This window comes from Truncatella angustata, assembly GCF_020726525.1.
Source record: "Truncatella angustata strain MPI-SDFR-AT-0073 chromosome Unknown BKA67scaffold_6, whole genome shotgun sequence".
Classification (NCBI taxonomy): Eukaryota; Fungi; Ascomycota; class Sordariomycetes; order Amphisphaeriales; family Sporocadaceae; genus Truncatella; species Truncatella angustata.
In genome coordinates, this window is record NW_025763386.1 from 2405540 (window position 1) to 2429307 (window position 23768).

Genomic DNA, 23768 nt, shown 5'->3' on the forward strand with positions numbered 1-23768 from the left:
GTCGTCAGAGGTGGAGTTAGGCCGGCTCTGCTAGGTACTTAAGCAACCTAAGTGCAGTACCTATTAGTCTGCGAGGTTAGCCTACTTAGCCTGGTTATGCGGCCCCCGTACGGTGCTAGCATCCCCTATCCTCTCAGGGACGCACAATACTTACAGACCCCGTAGCTGCTGAAGCTGTTGAATAATAACAACCGTGGTTAGACCTACTGTAGGACGGAGCACCAACACCGGCATTGGTCTTTGCAAAGAGCTAATCTCACCGACTCGACCTGTGCGAGATTGGGCTCAGAGTGGCCGCGTAACAAATAAAACAAAATAAACAGGCCGTTTCCTGCTTCGATTCATCCCGCGGGCATGCCCAGGTGCGCATTCGTCGGTACGTTTTCCCCACAGTCCCGGTTTCAACTTTCTTCCTTCAATTCTACCGCCCGACTAGTGCGAGGGAACACAGGAGGCCGGCGGACTCAACGATGGAACCATAGATGATACAATCTCAAGCTTTTGGAGCGAGGAATCGATACCCGGCAATATGTCTTTTGTTTCTTCGTTTTTACTCTGCTTTATCGAAAGGTTCGTTTGTTGGTTGTTTGTTTGAAACCGATCGGTATAGGTGCCAGGGTGTAAATCTCCAAGCATCTATCCATCTATCTCCTTTTCCAGCGGCGGCGCGGGCCCCTACAAATTCGGCCTTACTTATTTACTGGGGGGAAATGACAATGCAGCAGGGGGGATAGGAAATGGAGATGGTTAAATGCGCATTGCGATTGCAATCACGCCCTGGGCAAGGGGCAAGGGGCAAGATTGGGGGTTCCTATGCTTTATCGGGGGAAACCACCCCATGACTTGCCATGGCTGCTATGTAGACCCTGCCCTTAATATTGACCATGATTGACTGATACTGTACATAGATAGCTAACTACCCTAATCTCACCTGCATTGCCCTTTCGACACCTGCATTCCACCTCGCCAGTAGAGCACCCACTCAAACCAACGAGCGGGTGCCTCTGTGTATGTATGTGTCGGAAACTGTTGAACACTCTCAAGCTTCATACCAATGCCCGGCTGTCATATTGGCATAGCGCCGGACGTGCTAGAGCTATTCCCGAGCAAAGCTACAGTACTACTTACTGACTGCTGTATACTCTAGACCCAACGAGCTTGCTTATAGTTCCATACTAAGTACGCGCGTGTTGTCCGTGTCGAAACAATGATGGAGCTGCACACTGCAATCGCCAGGCAAACGTGATAGCGTCATGCAAAAGGATTAAGGTGCAGTGACAGCCAATGCGCGTCGGCTCATGGGAAAAAAGGCTGAGAGGGTTTTAACGTCGCTGCTGAAGCCCAAATTGGCGGCTGACATCTGATTGGGAGCAAACTCGGAGATTCAGGCTTTTGATGCATTCACGCATGGGCGATCCCTGTTGTACACACGTCACTGTTCATTCATCTCAACCAAACTCCACCTCTGATTGTGTCCTCAGCCTCAGGCCTGATAGGGTATGTACAATAGGCTCTCTCTTTCAAGAGCCTACTCTGTCCCATGCCTACACTTTTCAGATTTCAGCACTTCCTTGGCTTCTGGATCTGGAGCTTCTCTACTCCTGCCCCTCCTGCTCCTGCGGCCCCTATTGTGTACGAACAATGAGGAACTGACCCCTAGAAATACTATCTGCTAGTGGTTGTGACGCGGTACCTTGCGCACCGGCGTTGGCCAATGTCTCAGGGACCCCTAACCCTCAGGATTGGCTCTCGCCTTTCCTCCAAATCAAATGTCTCGCGCATTTGCCCATTCCAATCTGTGGTTCCTGGAGCTTGCTTTCGAGCATAACGGCGCCGTTGTCCGCAGCCAATAGATGGCATGTGTCTCTGGGCAACTAGACGCGGTCCCCTTATTCCAAACGCCACATTGGGGGATTCTCCAAAATGAATATGGTGGCTACCCAGCATCTGCAGACTGCATGTGCCATGCTCCGAGGAAAGCTGCCATCCCCAGCCTTCTGACTGGCTGAAAGCAGTGAGCATGTCGCAGATTCATTGGACATGCGTTTCTTTGGCCGTTGCATCACGCGATCCGACCGTCGCACACAAGAGCTATCATGGTCGGCAAACTACAGATTGTTCGCCATCTCTCTCGTCTAATCATCTTCGACTCGCCACGCAATAGCAAACACGCTTCAAATGCCCACAGGCGGTAGTCTTGTTGACGGTGCACGCAAATCGGTAACGCGGTGCGCCTTGTACCTGGCTCATTTGACCGGTCGCCATCTGGGAGCCAATGGCTCTGGCCGAGCGGGCGCGAAGACATCCCGCCCGCCGCTGATGTGCCTAATTAAGCAGAAACAGGCACCAAAATCGGCACTTGCCATTAGTGTTACGCCGGATCGTGAAATCTTTTTTTAAATTATTTTTTAACATCAAGTGGAAATGGCAGCAACATTCTTTCAACATAGTTGAAGAACACGTGCTCGGCTTTCGAGACATGCAACCTCGCTCCCGTATTCCCTACAGGAGCTGGTCAGCATTCTTGAAACATCTTCTGCAGCTGACATGGAGGTATCGTAGCTGACTCGTGAATAGCCTGTGACCTGTCACAGCATATTTCTAAGAATAAGCACCACTGCTTTTTTTGAACGGCAGCTCGGACCCCTGACACGGGACGATCTCAATGCCAAGCCATTAACTTCAAGACGAAAAGAGGCGACTATTCGAAAAAAGGGTGTCACCTACGTCGGTGCAACAGCCCGATCTTTCAGGAGATGGAGTTTTCGCTCAAAAATGTCTGGTGTAGCCGAGTGTGGCCTCCATACTCGCAGCCATGGTACTTTTTGGGATGGATATGCCACACAGAGCAATGCCTACATATCATCAAGACCCATACAGATATGGGAGGCGAAAAGCTCATCTCTGCCCGGGATACCATGGATCATTCACCACAACATCCACCAGCATATTTCGTGGCGCAGTGGGTGCATATCGAGTACGATTAAATCAATACGAGCATAGCTATATCCAAGTTCGTTTTTTGAAGTATTGAATCATCGGTGGCGTTCACAAAAACTCGCCTCATCGGACATTTCTCGTCCACACCCATTGAGCAATTGAAGGGTTGAGTGCACAGCGCAGCATAACTGAACGTAACTCATGCTGAACGGAATGAATCGCGTGAATTTATCATGAGGCTATCGAATGAGGAAACGGATCTTGGGCTCATCAACTGCACGAACCATGACTCTGGATGAACCTAACCTGGTTGACATGGGCAGTCATTGAAATGGTACCTGTATCAAGTTGTCGCTGCTCTCGTATCTTTGAAAACAGGTCGCCACATACCTGACTGAGTCTTTCTGAATAGCCCAAGATCCTCTAGGTAGTTCAATGTCAAGAGATTCGTCCGAGCTATGCATTGGCCCAGGAACTAATCTGTCGTAAACCCGTTGCCATTCAGATGCTGGCTAGCTGGAGCCATGTTTTCAATCGCCTTCCTCTTCTGCGATCGAAACTGCTTTTCTTGACTCATCGTCGTCAATGACTATCGCTGATCAAACTTTCTCAGGGTAGACATCGAGTTGCGAGTTTGTTACACCTTTAGCTACTCAAATTGTTAATCGATAGTTGAATAATACTACTGCTTGTACGATCATTTCTGCGCTGTAGATGCCACTAGTGGTCAAAGTATACTCATTGACTAGGCTGCTATAGCAGTTTGGTATTGATCATAAGAAAAAATTGAAATTGCTATACCGAGTTTCGACATTGATTTTGTGGTTCTCATGATTTGAATAGAAAGAGAAACTCACTGTGCCTTGTGCATGCGAGAAAATGTCAGCTACACAGAATGGTTCACACTGTTGTAAATGGCATAACAAGGACGGATCGCCCTGATTGCTTTGAAGAAAGAAAGGCTCTCAAAGATGATGGGCATTGATACCGACAGCTGGTCCGGTGAGCGGAGGCATACACAGCCCCACTCGGAACCCCTAACGACCGGCGATGAACGGCAGCAGCAGCGGCCATGGACTTTTTTTCTTTTCCCTCCTCGCATCACTTCGCCACAGTCGCAAACAACGCACAACACGAACTGCGCAGCTGAAGTTGAGAAGCGCCGATATAATTCCTGCCGGCTTCTGAGCCCGCCTCGTATTACTTCTTCCTGAAACCAACTGCAAAGACAGAAAAACATCAAAACCATGCCGCCACGGATCCCCAAGCCCGAGGACTTCGAGCACCTCCGTCCCGGACTCAGCTTCATCCTGAACTACCCGGAGGTGGCGGAGACGACGACGGCGATCCTGATCGTGTTCCACGGCCTCGGGGACTCGGACAGGAACTTCGCTCGGTTCGCCGAGACCGTCGCCCTGCCGGGCGTGCTCGCCATCACCGTCCGCGGCGTCTCCCCGCTCCCGCCCGCCCTCCTCGGCCTCCCGGACGGGTCCGCCCCCACCAGCCACTTCCACTGGGGCGACGACCTGACCCTGTCGCCCGACACGGGCGACCTGGACCCGGACCCCGGCTTCGCCAAGGCCGAGGAGCTGGTGCTGGGGAAGCTGATCCGCGAGACCCTGGTCGCGGCGTGCGGCTGGGACCTGAGCGACATCCTGCTCTTCGGCTACGCACAGGGCGGGTCGCTGGCCCTGGGCCTGGCGTCGCGGCTGCGCGGCGGGGGCGGGCGCGTCGTGGACGTCACGCAGGGGGAGCGGCCGGCTGAGACGGCCTTCAAGGGCGCGGTGTCGATCGGGGGCCCGCTGCCGATGAGCATGGTGCCGACTTTGAGTGCGCGCGAGAAGGCGCGGACGCCGGCCCTGATATGCCATGGCCGGGCGAGCGAGCTGCTCGATGAGGAGGCTGTGGAGCTGGTGAAGAAGGAGTTCGCCGACGCCAGGGAGGTCAAGTGGAACAAGCCGGATGATGGCATGCCTGGCAGCCGGGAAGAAATGCTCTCCATCATGCAGTTCTTCGCGGAGAGGCTGCAGAGTCCTTTGTAGCACTAGAGACGTGTTGCTGGTCACGATTATCTCCAAAGTACCGCCCGCGAACATCCATAGGCCGTAGTCGAACGAATCCGACCCTGGTTACGGAAAAGTCAACAAACAATTCTTTTTGGGCGAAAACATTGTTTATGCTATCTCCCCTTTCTTATAGGGTTCAACCAAGTCTAGGTTGACGTAGCATTGAAGACTAGCAGTCCAGTAGTATGATGCCTCCTTGGCGTCCAAAAGGTTAGAAGGCCCAGGGCAGTTCACGGGGCAGCTATTACCGGGGTTGCACCAAGCTGCCGGCCTTCCGAATTTCAGGTCCCAGCACGCCACGGGCAAAGGATCCACCTTGACGCGGCATAGACGACCGCCATGCTCGCCGAGGCTTTCGGCATCGGCGAGGAGGCTGTCGACGTCAGGGTGAGTGACGGTATCGGGGCTAGCTTCCTGGTCAACGGGTGTTGGTGGCAGCAACCTGTCCCTCCACAAGTTGACGCTATCCTCAAAGCCTTTCATCACGGTAGGGGTACCAGCAGCCGCCACGGACAACAAAGTAGCAACCGCCAGAGTATTAACGGCATACATAGTTATTAGAAGAATGGCGCCTGACACCACAAGACCAAAGTTAGCCATGTCGTAAGGCCTCGTTTTTACGATCTGTATATCAACCACAATCGTAGAAGGGCTGCAAGCGAATGATTCTGGAATCGCGCGATCGTTGGAATATCATGGGGTGCTTAGAAGAATGTTCGAAACATAATTTTCAAGGGGAAAAGAGATTAATACGTGCGGGGAGTCTGCTGGTTTTATATTCCTCATTGGTAGCAAAGACATCTTATTTTCTCTCCTCCGATATTCATACTGTACGGTGAAAAGTTTATTGTTTTGCTGGTTCGCGAGCACAATACAGAGTACATGAGCAGTATCTCGCTATCACGCCAATTCAAGTCAATGGAGCTTAGTTATGATTGAGACGGAAGTCAGGTTTGTCCAGCCAGTAGGTGACCAAAGCAAAGATTCCATGGAGAATAAATGACTGGGAAAATCGAGTTGCATTTCCACGTTCCGACCGAGGCGCGCGGTTTTAAGTATCGGCGGGCCTGAATTATGTACGAGTTAACCCATTCCAAACAAATACTAACTGTTGATCAGCCACTACGGGGGGTCAAAAGGCTTGCATTGCAAACGCGTGGAGAGCTTTGGTTATTTTGATAGAGCTTGCAGGGGCTGGTTCATTTATACACACACAGTACCTGCTGGCTGCATTAAGGTAACTTAATTATTCATAGCCGCAGCTGAGCAACTAGGGGTATCTATCTATTATCAGGTATACATCTTTAGCCCGATTAAAAAAAAAACCTCCACCTTTATTCTTGCTTTCTTTCACGACTTTTCGTAGCAGTACACATGTATATATTACCATCCAATCATCATGAGTATTGAATGTTATTTTATCTTGAAAGCTCTGACTTGATGAGTCTGAATACTTTCAGTTATAAGAGCGCTACAAACCTGTATCAGTCCGACGCGGTAAAACGAACTCTTTCGCTTCTTGACGACAAGCAAGAAACCGACTTTGCCTACAATGCCTAAGCGGAGGGCTTTGAGATCCCCGCTTTGGAGCTGTTGGACCATTCGCACCACATCGAGGTCAGCCACACTGGGATACCAAGTGTACTCTGGACTTTGATTCGTCGTCAAAGAAGGACCCTTGAACGGAAAGGCATAGCCGGAAACGGCAGACGTCTGTAAGAGGAGAGCTTTTGGATATTGGCCCAGTCTGTCGCCACCGGGTCTCTTATCTCGTACGTCTGGGATCGAGCGCGTTGATCCATCTTCAAAGGAGAGTTGTATACTACTTAGAGTGTAGAGATCAGATGCTTGAACCTCAAATGAAGCATCTACTTTAGGCCATGTCACGGCACCCTCCCACCCTGTCCAGGACCATGATGGGAACATGTTGCGTCTTCGCAATGATTTCGATCTAGATTCATGTCTCCAACATAGTCCTGCCAACAAGAATCCCGCGTAGTCTACGATATCATCTGGTGACTGATCGTCGCGAGGGTCGAAGAAAGGGATACCCCACAAATGTCTTAGTGTACCCTGTTCCAACGACTCGAAACGCTTGATCATGCCCCCAAATGCGTTTAGCGAGTCACTTTCAAAAGTCAAAGTCCTTTGGGAATATCTTTCTGCACATCTCGTGTATGCGTTGAAGGCGAACATTTTCCAATCGCGGGGGACCAGCTGTTCGTCCTCGGTGTCTTGTGCAGCCTGGGCAACTGAGGATGCGGATACCGTGCTTTTCAGATGTGATGAGCTAAAGATTTGTGGCAGTCTGAAAATGTCGACTGAGGAGGGAAACAGATCCTGGAGCGGAATACGCAAACTTTCGTAGCACGCCATCGAGCGACACTCAAAGTACACCTGCCGATCCGTAAACACCAGTCGCCGCCTGGAAAGGACGGCTTCCTGATACGTCCATCCCCGCGTCGACCAGCGGGACTCGAGAATTTCTTTATGTGGAGATGGGGGGATCCAAGAGAGGGAAAAATTATCATGCTGAAATGGGATCTCCTTTTTGAGGCGGTTGCTCGAGATGCCAGGGAGCCCCCGCGAGTGATCAAGTCCCGCAGCTGCAATGATGGTGAGGGAGGCATTCTCATAGATCGAGTCCATGTTCATTATCTGTTCATGTTTCTGGAAGCTGTCATCTTGATCCACACAGTACTTGTCCACCCATAAATAACGATGCCCCAGACTCTTGGTCACAGAGAGCGCATCTTCTATAACTTGAGCCGTTGCATTTGAGTCTCCGTCGCCATCCCCGGGCTTAGGGATGTGCTCTCCCCATACATAGCTCAAAGCAACATATTCGGGCGTCGTATCTAGGGTAGATACTGAGATGACTCGACGAGTTGAGCAGTCGATTAACTTGACGAGATGTTCAGATGACCCATGCGGAAGACAGGCCGGGTGAGATGTCTGACATTCATGCAGCCAACCCTGCACCATCTTGGCGTCAAACCGGGGAGACACTTCCCTCACTACAACACGCGGCTCAGATGTCCCTGTTTGGGGCTGCCACAGAAGAAACCCGTTTTGGCCACCAACGAGTCGATTCTGACATCGCGATCCTGATTCTGAAGAATCTTTTCTGGTATACAGGCTAGGAAGTAATCATTCGTTGGAGAGACACGGCCGAGGTTCCCTTCCAACGGCTGCGATAGCACGCTTTGCAACTGTCGCCCGAGAAAAGGCATGACCGGGAAAGCCCGGAATTGGGTGGCGATGGATTGCTCTGCGAAGAGTGCACAGATCCTGCAAGAAGGCTCAAAAGACCCAGGCTGGCGCGGACAGACCAGGAAACCTCCCGTTCGGCCCGGGTCTTTGCCAGACTCTACTGCCTCATCGTATGACCTCTGAAGATCAAGCGCCTGGCATTGTCGGCAGAGCCCATTGGCGGTCAAAACTTGTCTAGAAGCAACCCTGACGGAGCGCTTGAGCGAGCTGCGGATTGCTGAGAAAGATGGCGATAGGACGCGTGGATCTTCCTGAAATAAAACATCAGCAACACACCAGGGTTAGAAAGGCGCGTGTATACATCTTGGCTGTCTTCCACGTTTTCGATGGGTATTCTGAGACTGCTGAAGATCGTTCGTAGTCCCTTCATCTCTTCTAATGGTGTGGTCAATTGAAAGGTGGATAGGTCAGAAGCTTTCTGGTACCGAACTCACCACTCAACTATAGCTACATAGATAGATAGATATATAGGTACTAGTGCGCGAGGAAATGGAAAGGAACCTCAAAAGTTTGGCTGCACGTACAACCGATTGGAGGGTGCTGCGGCCGATGTGAGGTGGCTGAGCAGCATGCGCGCGGAGGACTGCAAATGAATTGGAAGGCACTGCCACCGAGACAAGCAGTGCAGAACCAATGTCGCATTGTGCACATAATTCCCACCAAAAGCTCGCCTCGAGGTAATTACTATCACAGGATTTACTCCCGTAGCTTTCAAAGGTGCTTTAAAGGACTGACATTATACCATCATGCTGTCTGTGTGAATTGGCGGGCGGGGCAATCAATGGCACACCAGAATACCAATAGTTGTATCCCGAGAAGTTGAGGTTGTACTCTGTCGGGGCCAGTCAGTCCATGTCTGTATCAGTGCAATTTTTGTTAGTATGACTTCATTCACAGGAAAAGCTAAGCATTTAAAGATCAGTTGTGGCCGACTAATACGCGTGTGCTGTGTATCGTATAGCTTGGAGCGCAAAGCAGCACAGAACCTTCAACTTCTTAGCGCGGTATCATGGCGCGGGCGACGCTTTTCGTTGATGATATGTGCCATAGACATTCGTATTACCAATATGCGGGGTCTTTCGGACAGTCGCAGTTCTCGCTGTTTTGCTCATGCCGGATGAATTACTAATGAGGTCAGCACTCAAGAGTGGTGTATCATAGCGGACAACCTCGTAAACCGAAGCACGAACCATGACGCACGCTATAACAGGCCGATCCACTAATACACCACGGTATAAGTGATCCATGTTACCCTCGTTGATACTGCTTTTCCAAGTTGATGCATTGATATAATTCTTCGCTATAATGGCTTCTGAAAATATTATTATTTTCGGCCCAACCGGCCAGGTTGCGGCGGCAGCGGCAACTTTTGCGCAGGCCAAAGGTGCCAAGGTCGCACTCGCCATGCGAGATACCAAAAAAGCGATCCCAGGCCTGAGCCCTGAGAAGGAGCAAAGCGCGGGCTTCGAGAGAGTCTCCGCCGACCTTACCAAGCCCGAGACCATCCAGGCCGCCGTCGAGAAGACGGGGGCGAAGCGCGCGTTCCTCTACCTCATCTTCGGCAAGCCCATGCGGCCTGCCGTCGAGGCGCTGAAGTCTTCCGGTATCGAGTTCGTTGTCTTCAACAGCAGTCTGTCCCTCACGGAAGAAAGCGATCTGAGGAATGTCTCGCAGGGCGACTATGTTGCGTGGGCCCATGCGCAAGTCGAGATCGCCCTCGAAGAGATCTTCGGAGTCCCCAATTACGTCACGGTTCGGCCGGGAGCCTTCGCAAGCAACGTGATGCTCTGGAAGGATATGGTGAAGAAAGGCGAGGTCAGGATCGCGTACCCCGAGGCCGTCTTTAGCTATATCGCGCCTCCGGACATCGGCAAGCTCTGTGGAGCTCTCCTTGTCGCCGGGCCTCAAGTGCTTGAGACAAAGGGTGGGCGAAATGTCGTCAATCTTACCGGCCCCGAACTGGCGACGCAAGAGGAAGCTGTGAGAGATATCGGCCGGGTGCTTGGTAAGGAGATTCCCGTAGTAGCATTGTCCGAGCAACAGGGAGTGAAGCTGTTCGTCGATGGATTTGGCATGCCGGAGTCGGCAGCACAGGGTTTGGTCAGCCTACACAGGCGCTTGGCCGAGAGTGGCCGAAATGATAAGGGGTATCAAGGAGACATCTACGAGGAAGCGCTGAGCAACTTTGAGAAGTACACGGGAGAGCGGCCTACCACACTATTCCAATGGCTTGAGGAGAACAAAGGCCAATTCACAGATTGAAGTTTGCGTAGTTGTGGAACAAGACGTGACTACATAGAAAATTAATAAATATACGGCAAACCTAGGCTGATCACTGCTGAATAGCTTCTATTACATATATAAATGTTCTTGATAACATCATGCCATCTAATCATCGAGCTAGTGATCTATAGTATATATAAAATAAATAAACAAACTGTTCTTATCTAATTATCAGTAGCAAGAATCAACCATAACTATGGTAGTTTTGACTCTATTGCCTAGTAGAGGTCGCCATTATATTACATGACGAGTCAGTGATCTTAGCAAACGCCAATGCTGCCATTCATGCATCATCTGATAACGACCACTCAGGCAAAGGGACGGAAATCGGCCTCGACTTACTGCAAAACACAACTGTCAAGAGCCCTAGAACCCATGATAGTTTCCCGCGGGGCTGGATTTCGGATTCCCGCGCCACAGCCAACGCCGCGCTTGCAGTCAGCATCATGTGACCAAACGCCCGGGCAGCTCATGCCGAAACCCGCAATGCAGATATGTGAGTTCAATAGGAATCCGAAAATTGGACCTGAGCTCCTTTACATTGTAGTTCAGCGATAAGGACTGCGCAAGGGGGCTGAATCGGAATAATACGTAACGACAACACATGCGCCAACCCGCTCATCGACGGACCCAGCATTGCTAAAATCATCCATTCCACTCACCGGCCACAATGGTCTCGTATAAAGAAGTCCAAGCCTCGAACGCGCTCATCAACGACACGACGGCGCCACGGGTCGCCGTCTTCGTGGGCGGCACGTCGGGCATCGGAAAGTCCACGGCGAGGGCCCTGGCCCGCACCGGCGCGAGCGTGCGGATCTACATCGTGGGGCGGCAGGGCTCGGAGGAGCGCGCGAGCGCCTTCGCCCGAGAGCTGCGGGCCGACAACCCCAGGGCGGAGGTCATCTGGACCGCGGGCGAGGTCTCGCTGCTCGCGGAAGCAAGGAGGGTGTGCGAGGTCATCCGGGGCAGGGAGTCGCGCGTCGACCTGCTGTTCCTAACCGCTGGCTATGGGCCCTACGGCGCGCGCACCGAGACTGCCGAGGGCTTGGAGGTCAGTCAGAGCCTCTCGTACTACTCGCGGGTGCTGTTTGTTCTCCGGCTTCTTCCGCTCCTGCGCGAGGCGGAGGCCCCGAGGGTAATCAGCGTTTTGGCAGGCGGGTTGGAGAGGGCTTCGATCGACTTGGATGACTTGCAGCTGCAAAAGCCCAGCAATTTTGGTGGTGTGAATGGCCAGATGCTGTACGGAGTCATGAACACGGCGACTTTGGAAATGCTGGCCGGCCAGAATCCTGGCGTGACTTTTATCCACTCTTGGCCGGGGATTGTCAATACGGGAAATGTACAGCGGGGTCTGAATCCCAATTCCATCTGGGCCTGGGCCGTCTGGCTTCTCGTCGATCCCTTGATCAGGCGGTTCGGGCTCAGCGAAGAGTCGTCTGGCCAGAGGTATTTATTCCAAAGTACTAGCGCTGCTTTTGGAGGCCGCGGAGTACCATGGAAGGGCCAGCTAGGTTTGAATTCGCTGGGGAAGCAGGCAGATGGACTATTCCTCGTCAATTACAAGTGTGACTGCACTCCGAACGCCAAAGTGATGCCGCAACTTCGAGAGAAGGCCCAGGGGAGGATCTGGGAGCATACGCAAGAAATTCTCCGACCTTGGTTGTAAGCCTAGAGCTCCGCCCGTTGTTATGGTACGATGCGAGTGAGCTCTGTTTAGTAGATGGACTTTTGATACTGGTAAAAGAGGGAATTCCACTCATCTTCCAACGTTGAGGGATATGACAACTCTATCATAGACATGAATCCTGATTCCATGTTCAGCATCTTCGACGTCAGACTGGTATTCCTCTGAAGAGCAGCCTGAATACTCGATACAGGTGCATCAAAAGATCGGCTCGAAGCCGGCTCTTAAATAACGTCGGTCTTTCATAATTTTATACATAGCGTTGGCTACCTATTATATACAGTAACCAAGTAGATTACACAGGCGCTCCGTCCCGTCAGATGCCTCAACATCATGATTAAAACGATACGCCAGATGACTTCCAACCCCTGTGCCAATCCGAGAACGCGATGCTACACAAAATCCTCTAGGTGTCGTCCAATCTATAATACACGTTCGCGCCCCACTCTTTCCACGGCGGCATTTGGTCATAAACCCCCAGGAACAAAGCTGGCCGGACAAGCGCATCGTCAATGCTGTATAGAGAAATGTCTATCGTCATAATGTGATGCAGCCCGCCCCTATTTTCTTATGTCGAGTAGGGGGGGATTTTAATAAGACAGAAGAGGAGAAGTTTTGGGAGGATTGCTCGTCATAAGCAACCATTGGCAGTGCTGGTGATCCGACCGAAGCGAGAAGCGACAGATCAACGATTACTGCCAATTCCGCAACACTGCTTAGAAGGGAATGTTGGGAGATGTAGCGCCCATGGTCTCCTGTTGCTCTTGCAGCTCCTCGCCACCTGCCTCGATGGTGATGCCGAGTCCAAGCTTGGCTTGTTGCTGAGAGGGGATTAGATTCGAAATGTTCAGACGAGGGATGTAGTCAACTTACAGTGGGGTGGTCAATGTCAACACCAAAGGACATGGTGACAGGAGGTGCAACCCTCTTCTCCAGCAAGCAGCTCAATTTGCCCTTGGAGTCGACTTGGGCGCGGAAGGTAGACATGCGGAAATCGTACTTGGCACCAACAGTAGTGATACCCTCCTTCTGGAAGCCTCCCATCATTCCGCCGGCACCGCCAGGGACAAGCTGGAGAGTCAGGTCGACACCGGCCTGAACCTTGTCCGAGAGACGTCTCCAGTAGGTAGCATTCAGGGCACCCTGTGCGTGTAGCTGTGCGGTGGCGACCCAGTCGTCGGACTTGTATCTTCCGGCAAAGGACACAGCAGCCTCAGGAGGCTGGTTGAGAGCGGCACGCTGCCAGACGGCCTCGAGACCCAGAGCAATCTTTCTTGTGATGGATTGGAAGTGTCTTGTGATGAAGATGCCGGTCAAGCCACCCTCGATGTATGAGGGGTTGAGCATGGTCAGGTTTGAGGTGAAATCGGCGCCAGTGTACTCGTGTTCAACCTGGGCCATATCTTGTTGACCAATCTGGAACTGGGCCTTGGAGACGAGGGCAGGGGACCATCGGTAGTTGAACCTCGTCGAGAGCGAACCATCGCTGTCCATGCTTCCTTGCAAGAATACCTGGGAGGAGAAGAAGAAGCACATGTTAGAACGGGCGACCGGGTCTGCATGAAGGAGATGTTGAGTGGCGCCAGAGTGCAAGGCAGACTCACATTGTTTGTGCCGTAAAGGGCGGCGAAAGCATAAGGCTGCATGCGCTCGCCCATGGCAAACTGATGCGACACCTGGAAGAGGGGCGACAGACTGAAGGCCTTGGTGAGGTCGGCCCTGATGCCGCTGTGCATGTAGTTTGTCAGGAAGACCTCGCGCTGAACCTCCCTGGCGACACCCTCGATGGAGCCGGGGTTGGTGAGGCCCAGCTTGGCGCGACGTTCCGAGAAGGCATTGTAGGCGCTTGAGAGACTGCGGGCAATGGGGTTGTCGGCGAGAGGAGCGAAGGAGGAAGAGGGTGCTGGCGAAAGCTCAAAGCTGGGGACGGCTAATGGGCTGGCGGCCATGGTGAAGGCTGTGGAGGATCGCGACCGTTGGTGCGCTGACGATTGGGATGAGGATAGACGGGTGGATTGCCTGGATGATGGGATCCTATTTCACAGTATTGGATGGTCCTCGTGAGTGATCCGGCGTGATGATACTGTCGTCGAATCGTCGGCGAGTGGTCGCTGTCGCAAGCAGTAAGGAGGCTAATAGCAGAGGCCAAGATTGGATTTTTGAGAGAGCTTCTGAGCTCAGTCGTCACGATTGATGAAATCAAAATTTCTTTGGCAAGGATCTGGGCGGGCCCGTGCACGGAAGAGAGGACGAGAGGACAAGACAAGAGGGACAAGAGGGACAAGAGGACGAGAGACCGACCGCCGACCGCTGAGCCATTGCACCCGCTCCTCGCCAGCAGGGCCACTGAACCACTGAACCAGGCGCCATGGGGAATGGCGGGAGACGCTAAGCAACCTTGAGACAATTCAGTCGGTGCTCTCCAAGCTAGGTCGCTGTTGGCTAGTCCAGCAGCTTATCTGCTGTACGGAGCCGTGCTCACTCAATAAATGGAAGACCATCGGTGTCGAAATTTACCAACAGCTACTCCGTCCACCACATAACAGAACATAACATAACATAACGTATGTTCTTTTGGTGGTTTTTTGTGTGTGAAGATGATAGCAGGATCCTGCGTTGAGACGTCATACGAGCCATTGCCTGCCACTCCGTATTTTTGGTTGCATTCCTTCTGTGCAGTGATAATACTGATTTGAGTTGAGGGAGGGCACATCACACGCAATCTTGTCCATGTGCCCCGACCAATAAAGACATTATTCTGGCCCAAGTGGTTCTCTAGGTTAGTTGCTTATTCTAAGCAGACATTACATAGTACTGCATATACCGATACTAGCCATGCAAGTGACCGAAAACCTTGCATTTCGTCTCTCGACTGCTCAGGCTTAGGCTGTAATTATGTCATATCCTCCTCGCCCAGATTTGGGAGAACTCCGCCACCCAGCATTCAGACAGAGATATCAATCAAGCCTGCAGTAAACACCAATAAACTTGCCTTGCCACCCTGTCTCGCTCGTCTGCTTGTCTGAAACGTAGGACATCCTACCCTCTCGCCCACTCTCTGCTGCCACCATCTTGCAAGACTCCGAATTCTTCTGAACATACATTGCAGGGGTCGCAAGTATTCCAGTCTAGAACTCATTTGCCGTGTATTCACTATATCGCAGTCGACTGGGATCCAGTCAGATCTACCAGACCCTGCCAAGGTTTCATCACGACAACCTACTGCCGTGCAGCTGCTGAGGTTTCACAACGGCAAGGCCTTGAGTATTCACACAAAGCACCCGTCAACATTGCTACTCATAACTGATTCTCGTGTGAGGATTGCATGTCACATGTTTAGTCGGGCCTATTCAGTCTGACGATACGCATAACACTTCCTCAATCTGTATTCGGGTTGGATCCACAGTGCTTTGGGCGTTGAGCTGAGCTTTGCCATCGCGGCATTGAGACATTTTCCACTTCGTGCTATTTATCATTTCCTGGGCTACAACGTGTTTGGTTGCACCACAATCAGTTGCTTCTGCATCCCGTCTGAACCATACCTTCTGGGCACGAGCAGGGTATATCTAGTTTTGTGTCCCTAGACGTTCAGATTCGTTTGCCATCTGACAAAAACAATTTGTCGCCGAGGTTGCCTCATTGGGGAAAGAGCTCAGCGGGGATTGGCTACCCGTTTCCAACGTTTGGTCTCGTTGTTTTGGACAAAAATAGTAGAAGGTGCCACACTTGGAATCATCACCATGGATACTCTGCTGTGAGTTTCTTTTCTACTCTACCGTCACTCTTATTTTCTTGTCGGCTTACCCCAATCAATGCATGTCTCTGCTGTTCCCCACATCTGACAAAGACACCCGACTGCTCCTGTGCACTTCTTGATCTCTACCTCAGCCCTATGCCAAATCTCTACAAGACCAGGCCATCAACATGTCAAACCTCCCGTTTTCCTTCCATCTTTTCCCTCCGGACCGAAGTCAGTCCCCGGGCTCCCATGCTAGGGATCTCGCCAACTCCCGGAACAACTCCAGGAGCTTGCTGTCATCGGCTCCCAACGGCTCACCGCCAACAAAATCCTTGGCCAAGAAGATCCGTCAAGTCCATCTGGGGGACATCTGCTACTCAGACAGTGAGGCTGCGTCAGAGACTGAGGCTAATGATACCAGCACTGCAGAGCTTGCTGCCAATGCACCCCGGGTAAGTCAATGTGTCACATCTCCGAGACTGCCGTTGCCGCCTTGACTGGTACCAGCATGCGACAGCATCGCATCTTGGAGAATCCGCCCGACTCCTAGATACCGAAGTGAAACTAACCTACGAGAAGTATCGAAGAAAGAGCAGCACTTTCATCGATGGCATCCATGATACCGGCGAGGACACTAAGAATATGGCTCCGGCCCAGCTGTACAGCACCATGTCCGGCAGGCTGTTCCACTCTGGTCGGATAGCGATAGTAATGGTCGGACTTCCTGCCAGAGGCAAGACGTAAGAATCAACCTAGGAGCTCGATGAATTACCACTAAGTATTAGCTAGTCACGTCTGCGTATCCATGGCTCGATATTTGCAATGGTATGGTGTCCCATATTCCTAGCAGCAAACATTTTACTCACATGGGGTAGGCTGGGTGTCAAGACGCGTATCTTCCATCTTGGAGACTATAGACGAGCTACGGTTGGGAATGACAAGGATGTGCCAGAAGATTATTTCTTTCCTGATGCCTCACCGGCCTCTGTCATGCTACGCCAGAAGATCCTCAAGAAATGCAGGGAGGATATTTATTCTTGGCTGAACCACGAGAACGGACAAGTTGCGATTTATGATGCAGTCAACCCGACCGCAAGTGGGCGAAGATCGTTGGCAAAGGAGTTTGCCAAGCACGATGTTCAGGTGGGCTGCCACGCATCTTGTCAGATGACATGCGCTCTTCGCTGACTCCGCTTCTAGACGCTGTTCCTGGAGTCCTTTGTGAACGACGAGAAGATCTTGCGTGAAAACGCCAGAAATGTCAAGATCAACTCGCCAGACGTAAGTTGGCAACCTCACATCTCTTGCAATCACTAATGATAACAGTTCGACGGTATGGATGCTGACGAAGCGGCAAATCTCTATCTCCGACGCATAGAGATGAAGATCCCAACCTTCGAAACTATGAACGAAACTGAGCTCAACTATATCAAGATGATCAATGCAGGAGAGAAGTTCTTTTACAACAACGTGTCTTTCAATTATCTCTCGCACCGCATCGTTTTCTACCTAACCAACACCCATATCAAATCTCGGACCACCTTTTTTGCTCGGGCTGGCGCTGCCACAGAGGAGGACTCCTACAAGGCCGACGCCCCCCTCTCCGAATCAGGCCACGAGTACGCAAAGATCATGGCCGAAACGCTTATCAAGCACCGTGAACAGGAGCGTGCAGCATTGATAGCCGAGGGTGGTCCAGATGTGCCCTTGAAGCCACTGACGGTCTGGACTAGTACTCGACAGCGAACGATCGACTCTGCTGAGCCCTTCTACGAGCGAGGCTACAAAGTCCGTCAACGCAGCCAGATGTCCCAGATCAACCCTGGTGTGTGCGAAAAACTATCGGAGCGCGCTATCCGTCGTTTATACCCTGACGAGGTCGAGAAGCACGACCTTGACCCGTACCATCACCGATACCCCCGTGCTGAGTCTTATCATGATTTGGCTGTCCGCCTGGAACCTATCATTCTGGAGTTGGAGCGCGAGCAGAACGACCTGTTGATCATTGCACATGAGTCGGTTCTGAGGGTTTTGTATGCCTATCTGATGCACTGCAGCACCATGGACATCCCGACCCTCAAGTTTCCAAGGAATGAGATCATCGAGATCATCCCAGCTGCCTACCAGAATGAGGCAAAGAGAGTCCAAATTCCAGGATTGGATCCCAAGATGGTGCCCGGAAGTCCCGAAGACATCCGCATCCCTGTGCCCAGCATGCCAGGGAGCGGTACCGACAGTCCTGCGCCGTTGCCGGGTGGTGGACTCGGAAGTCCCGCGGAGCCGAACAACGAGATCGAGCAGCAGAGCAAGTGGGAGAAGATCGTCAGCACGGCGAAGGATGCAGTCAAGGACAAGCTTACAGATGTGGACTAACTGGCGATGGGGTGCTTAGGGAATTGGGGATTATGATCTGAAAGACCAGCACAACATGATAGAACTACAGTTGATGCGATAGGCAACAAAGGAATGCGTTTGCAATTGACGAATAACAGGAAGATGTGACCCGACAAGTCTTCTTCTGCTTCATACATTGAACAACCCAGCACTTGGTCGTAATAACCTCCAGTCATCGTCGTGTGTCATTCTTCATGTATCTTCTTGCAGCTTATATAGACTTGGTCAACGCGAAAGTAAGCAGGCAAACTTCAGGTACACCAACTCCGTGTTTCTTGACAGCAACCGTCAGCTCGGCAATCAAGCATTTGGGGGCGACGGTCACATCTAGACATCTAAAGATTTAAGAGAGTAAGCTAACAACGCTATGCGTGTCTAATTCCGGGTTCCTTCTCCGAAAAGACAAACGGAGCTCAGTCGCTTCTATCAGAGCCGCTGTTCTCCCCAATGCAACCATAGAAACTTCTCAACTAGTCTTTTGATCTCCTCGATCGTCTGCTGCATCACTATTATTACAATGTCCACTGTGAATCGGTTACAACCGGATACTTGACTCCCTTTTTTTCTTTTCTTAGTAAATCGTTTGTGTTCAAGACCCATCGCTATCAAAATTGATGACCTCGAGACCCTCCAATCTTTTCATCAGATTCCGGTTTGAGAAGATTAAAAGCTCATACGACTATACGCATAGATCCGAGTCCCCATTACCACGTGGCACATCCATGGCAGTTCGCATCACCGTCTAATGTTGGCATCTGCGTATTTGCGCCAAGTATATGCCGATAAATAAATAAAAACGCCTACCAGTTCTCTCATGAGTCTCTTTGTAATTGCAAGGTTTAGCAATCACAACAATGAGAGGCTGATTGGACATAATCGTTGACGTTTTGAAGTGGGACAGATGCAATCGTGTGTGGCCACCTGCTTCCGTAGGTCGGACCGCCAGCAGCTGATGGCAGCTTCACCTAAACTTCAGGTTCAGTAACCAATCACATTGCATTCTTTCGTCACTCACAAAACTTTGCTGTTCTCACATTAATTATTATACACCAATATCGGAAATGAGTGAAGCCAAAATTGGCATTGAATACCTTTCCGTAGGTGCCAACAGGCAAACGGCGGGTGCAGATTGGGGCGGTCACGGCCTGGTCGCTTTTGGAGCCGATTCCAATATTGCGCTCTGGCAGCCCGATGTGAGTCAAGAAAGAAGGCCACAAGACGATTGCACAGACTAACATGTTTTCCAGGATCACGCTACCCAGGGAGTTAGTAGACTCTTACAGGGACATACAGAAGCCGTGAAGGCGGTCAAATTTCTTCCCAAGGTGGAGAATGACGCCAACTCATATCTGTTGTCTGGAGGGGATGATAAAATTCTAAAAGTCTGGAAAATCGGCGAGGACAAGTCTGCCACATGCATCAAGACAATTGAGGAGCATACTGGGCCGATAAACTGCATTGCAGTCCTTCACAGCTTGCAAGATAGGCCTTACCACATCTTCGCAACGGGAGCGGCAGATGCTTCGGTAAAAATATGGCGCTTCGAAGGGGGCGAAGTTACTTTGCTGCAGACCATCAAGCCAAACCCCAAGCTCTTCCCACTCTGCGTAGCAATCAGCGATCTGAGTGCTCACGGCGACGGCCTTGCACTGGCGGTGGCAGGAACAAAGAACATCGTTCAGGTCTTTGTCGCCGAATCTTCATCAGAGCCCAAGTTCGAGCTGCAAGCAACACTCTCAGGTCACGAAGAGTGGGTTCGCTCTTTAGATTTCGCTTTCGAGACGGTAGAGCCGTCTAGTGATTTGATTCTTGCGTCTGCCAGTCAGGACAAGTATATCCGGTTATGGCGTTTCCACAAAGGCGCAGAACTGCCTGCCCCGTCCGCGGCGGGTAATGACCCGACATTGGGTACATTCCTGCCTGGGAAATCGCCGTCAAACAAGGCGTATCGCCTAAAGGCTGGCGAAAACGACTTCTCGATCACATTTGAGGCCTTGCTACTTGGGCATGACGACTGGATTTATAGTGCTAAATGGTACTACAACGCAAGCGGTAGATCACAATTGCTCTCCACATCGGCAGACAACACGCTAGCGATATGGGAAGCCGATCTGACATCGGGTATCTGGGTTACCACTGTACGCCTTGGTGAGATCAGTCGGGAGAAAGGTGCAACGACCGCGACGGGAAGCACGGGGGGCTTCTGGACAGGACTCTGGTCTCCAAATGGACATACAGTGATCACACTCGGTCGCACAGGAAGCTGGCGTCGGTGGGACTACAAGAAAGATGTGTCTCAGTGGGTGCAAATCACTGGAATAAGCGGTCATGTCAGATCCGTAACGGGTATCTCGTGGTCCAAGAGCGGAGAGTACATTCTTTCCACCAGTCTCGATCAAACCACGCGCCTCCATGCCCAATGGAAGAAAGAAGCTGGCAAGAATACATGGCACGAGATGGCCAGGCCACAGATTCATGGCTATGACTTGAATTGTATCGACTCCATTGGATCGTCACAGTTCGTTTCAGGAGCTGATGAGAAGCTAATGCGTGTATTCAATGAGCCGAAGGCCGTTGCGAAGCTCCTCGACCGGCTTTGTGATATTGGCGACTCAGAAATCGAGCATATGCCAGATGCAGCGAACATGCCTGTACTCGGCCTTTCAAACAAGGCCATCGACGCAGTTGACGATGACCTTGAGATCGAGGCAACGAATCCTGAGAAGGATCGTGAAGCTCTCGATCCGGGCTCAACAGTACGGAAATCCGTACTGGAAATAGACCACCCCCCTTTCGAAGATAGTCTGTCCCGGCACACTTTGTGGCCTGAGGTTGAGAAGCTGTACGGACATGGTTACGAGATTTCATGTCTGGCAGCCAGCCACGACGGCACTCTCGTTGCAAGCGCTTGCAAAGCCAGTTCGCTAAACCACGCTGTCATTCGGCTGTTCGAGACGGAGAAGTGGACAGAAGTCAGACCACCCCTATCGGCACACACTCTAACTGCTACCCGGTTGAGATTCTCTGCAGACGACAGATATCTCTTGAGTGTTGGTAGAGATCGTCAATGGGCAGTATTTGAGCGGGACAATGAGAACAAACTAGGGTATAAGCTCCTGGAAGCCAACCCGAAGGGCCACACGAGGATGATCTTGGACGCCGCATGGGCACCCGAGACGGAATCAGTGGTTTTCGCAACGGCTGGCAGAGACAAGCAAATAAAAATCTGGAAGAAGGGACCGTCTGATGAAACAATTGCATTGGCAACCTCGATACCGGCCACAGCCCCGGTTACGGCTGTTGACTTCCTTTCATGCAAAGACGAGAATGGTAGGTTTCTGCTTGCATCTGGAAATGAGGAAGGAAGGATCGCAATTCATACAATCGACTCGGAGACCCTTACCGTCCTGTCCAGCGTTGCTCTGGATCCGAAGTAAGTGACCGTCCTGGTTCGACAATAACTTGGTACCATTACTGACGTTTTGCAGCTTGGGTCTTGCTAGAGCTGTAGCTCAGTTGTCATGGAGGCCAAACTCAGCAGCGAAGGATTTGGCGATAGCAGGAGAAGACTCATCTCTGCGGGTATATTCTTACTCGCCCGCGTGAGAACTGGTTTAGAACACAATGTACTGCTGTTACTAACCCCTGGCACCTAAGACCATTCTGCACCGTGTTCATGCCTCGTCGTAATTCTCACTTTTTGTAGTCGGCCAGAAGCTCATTACAACGTTAGCCTATGAATTCGCCACTATTCACTGCACGGATATATATGCCCAGCCTACCTATCCTTTCCTATGTACATATGTTCTGTCAATATCTCATATCACTTGATCTTCCATACGGCAAGACACTTCATCATGTCCCTGGTAGGAAAGGTATCCACCGTTCCAAATGTCTCTTCACTTCTACTCTTGTCATATTTCGACTGGGTAATTTGTGATAAACCGGGAGACCGATGGATGCCAACGGCCTCTGTGGTTGATTTGGTTCAAGCTTGACCTTTTGTTTTTGATGGCTAAAATGTGTGTGCACTCTATCCGTGGTTCGAACAAAGACGGTATCCCTCAATGTTCATTATACTCTAGTCGTCAAAATCACAAATTATACTACCCACCACGGTAGAACAAAGCATGAAATTTGACAGTTTTGTTAGCTATCAACATTGTGAGGAACTTACTTGATATTGTTTCACCAACTGGTCCGATCCAGATGCCCACCGCTGCAAATCCCAACCTTATGGGAATATTATACGCCAAAAATATTATAGTATTAATAGACTCCTATTCCCTCTTTTGCTTTTCTATAAATGCAATATTGGATACACAAAATCAAGCCAACTCTTGTACCATACACCTATCCTCAACTCAGCACACAGTTCGATCAAAGCATCATACGCAGCACCGCACGACAGATATTCACTATGACTGCCCCCTTTGACCTCGTCAACTATCTCGCCGAGCTGCCCTGCCAAGACCACATCGTACATGTCTGGAAGAACTACGCTGGGAAAGTGACCGCGGCCATGCAGGTTGAAGGCGGGGCGCTGTCGGCTGTTCTTGAGCAAGGCCCCAACCCAGAAGACATGAGCATCCAAGCGGCCAGGGAGCTCCTCTCATCCGAGCACGGCCCAGGCAAGCCTCGCCTCGTCGTCTCCGGCCTCCCCCAATACGTTGTCCGCGACTCCATCGACGACGTGGTCGACGTGACCACCGCCTCTTCGTTCCCGAGTAGCACCAAGTCCCTATCCTGCGGCAGCTTCCTCGCCGGGCAGGGAGGCACGTGCATAGAGCTGGGCGTGGTGGAGGAGGATTCGTGGGTCTCGGTCAATGCGGGCCAGACATCAGTTTTGGGCAAGTTGTCTAAAAGGGGTACCAACAGCAATCTGAGTATGACCATTGAACCGGCGAACGGGGCGGTCTGCCTCAAGAAGGGCTGGAACTTCACCATGTTCCTCGATGAGAACTCACTGGTCTACTTCTGCTATAAAGTGCCTGTCCAGCCAGACTCCTAGCTGCAACCCGATACCGTGTAGATGTGGCAAGGATGGTAGGTCACAAATGTTCCTCCTCGATGAGAGCTCTCTGGTCGTTAATTTTTGAAGACTGAGATGCGTATGCGTTCTGTTCGCCGGTACTCTGTAGCTGTGATCCAAACAAAAGACGCCATCCCCCATGCATAGTCCGAGTTGTTGGGAATGGAAAGCCAAATTTGTGATTTGTGACACGGTATGACAGATTGCTACGTTAGTCACTGTTCACTCTACACTTGCCCTCAAAGTCACGAACCATGGCTCATCACAAACGAACCAAGCGGGAGCCATGAACGTTATATAATAATGATAAATAATGTGACTGACTTGACCACAATCTATCAATTGGTCTGATCTAGA

General features: G+C 51.3%; 9 protein-coding genes across 9 annotated transcripts; 6 read left to right on the top strand and 3 right to left on the bottom strand.

The window, feature by feature from the left end:
• Nucleotides 1-4187: 4187 nt before the first annotated feature.
• On the top strand, nt 4188-4982 carry BKA67DRAFT_538030 (Alpha/Beta hydrolase protein; the record flags this gene model as incomplete). The annotated part of the gene is made up of 1 exon (XM_046100420.1): nt 4188-4982. One exon carries the CDS (start codon nt 4188-4190, stop codon nt 4980-4982), a length of 795 nt encoding a protein of 264 aa, XP_045956481.1.
• A 132-nt stretch (nt 4983-5114) lies between these two features.
• Nucleotides 5115-5606, bottom strand: BKA67DRAFT_660968 (uncharacterized protein; the record flags this gene model as incomplete). The annotated part of the gene is made up of 1 exon (XM_046107731.1): nt 5115-5606. The coding sequence occupies one exon, from the start codon at nt 5604-5606 to the stop codon at nt 5115-5117; it is 492 nt and encodes a 163-aa protein (XP_045956482.1).
• Nucleotides 5607-6419: 813 nt separating this feature from the next.
• Nucleotides 6420-7991, bottom strand: BKA67DRAFT_660969 (heterokaryon incompatibility protein-domain-containing protein; the record flags this gene model as incomplete). The annotated part of the gene is made up of 1 exon (XM_046107732.1): nt 6420-7991. One exon carries the CDS (start codon nt 7989-7991, stop codon nt 6420-6422), a length of 1572 nt encoding a protein of 523 aa, XP_045956483.1.
• Nucleotides 7992-9584: 1593 nt separating this feature from the next.
• BKA67DRAFT_538033 (NmrA-like family protein) lies at nt 9585-10541 on the top strand (the record flags this gene model as incomplete). The annotated part of the gene is made up of 1 exon (XM_046100421.1): nt 9585-10541. One exon carries the CDS (start codon nt 9585-9587, stop codon nt 10539-10541), a length of 957 nt encoding a protein of 318 aa, XP_045956484.1.
• Nucleotides 10542-11232: 691 nt separating this feature from the next.
• Nucleotides 11233-12228, top strand: BKA67DRAFT_660971 (uncharacterized protein; the record flags this gene model as incomplete). The annotated part of the gene is made up of 1 exon (XM_046107733.1): nt 11233-12228. One exon carries the CDS (start codon nt 11233-11235, stop codon nt 12226-12228), a length of 996 nt encoding a protein of 331 aa, XP_045956485.1.
• Nucleotides 12229-12468: 240 nt separating this feature from the next.
• On the bottom strand, nt 12469-13846 carry BKA67DRAFT_573308 (eukaryotic porin/Tom40). Its single transcript, XM_046103342.1, has 2 exons — nt 13120-13846; nt 12469-13067 (listed from the first exon to the last, which is right to left on the bottom strand). The coding sequence occupies exons 1-2, from the start codon at nt 13780-13782 to the stop codon at nt 12963-12965; spliced, it is 768 nt and encodes a 255-aa protein (XP_045956486.1). The 5' UTR covers nt 13783-13846; the 3' UTR covers nt 12469-12962.
• A 2324-nt stretch (nt 13847-16170) lies between these two features.
• BKA67DRAFT_660973 (6-phosphofructo-2-kinase-domain-containing protein) lies at nt 16171-18358 on the top strand (the record flags this gene model as incomplete). Its single annotated transcript, XM_046107734.1, has 6 exons — nt 16171-16437; nt 16565-16725; nt 16775-16810; nt 16861-17128; nt 17186-17266; nt 17312-18358. The coding sequence occupies 6 exons, from the start codon at nt 16171-16173 to the stop codon at nt 18356-18358; spliced, it is 1860 nt and encodes a 619-aa protein (XP_045956487.1).
• A 1082-nt stretch (nt 18359-19440) lies between these two features.
• Nucleotides 19441-21985, top strand: BKA67DRAFT_520636 (WD40-repeat-containing domain protein; the record flags this gene model as incomplete). The annotated part of the gene is made up of 3 exons (XM_046098199.1): nt 19441-19572; nt 19627-21812; nt 21868-21985. The coding sequence occupies 3 exons, from the start codon at nt 19441-19443 to the stop codon at nt 21983-21985; spliced, it is 2436 nt and encodes an 811-aa protein (XP_045956488.1).
• An 814-nt stretch (nt 21986-22799) lies between these two features.
• BKA67DRAFT_660975 (uncharacterized protein) lies at nt 22800-23390 on the top strand (the record flags this gene model as incomplete). The annotated part of the gene is made up of 1 exon (XM_046107735.1): nt 22800-23390. One exon carries the CDS (start codon nt 22800-22802, stop codon nt 23388-23390), a length of 591 nt encoding a protein of 196 aa, XP_045956489.1.
• Nucleotides 23391-23768: the final 378 nt, after the last annotated feature.

What these genes read in the sequence shown, in the direction of transcription:
- BKA67DRAFT_573308 (XM_046103342.1), bottom strand. Translation starts at nt 13,782, where the DNA reads ATGTGCTTCTTCTTCTCCTCCCAGGTATTCTTGCAAGGAAGCATGGAC. An exon ending in TTGACATTGACCACCCCACT is followed by an intron (nt 13,068 to 13,119) that starts GTAAGTTGACTA and finishes ATCCCCTCTCAG; the next exon opens with CAACAAGCCAAGCTTGGACT.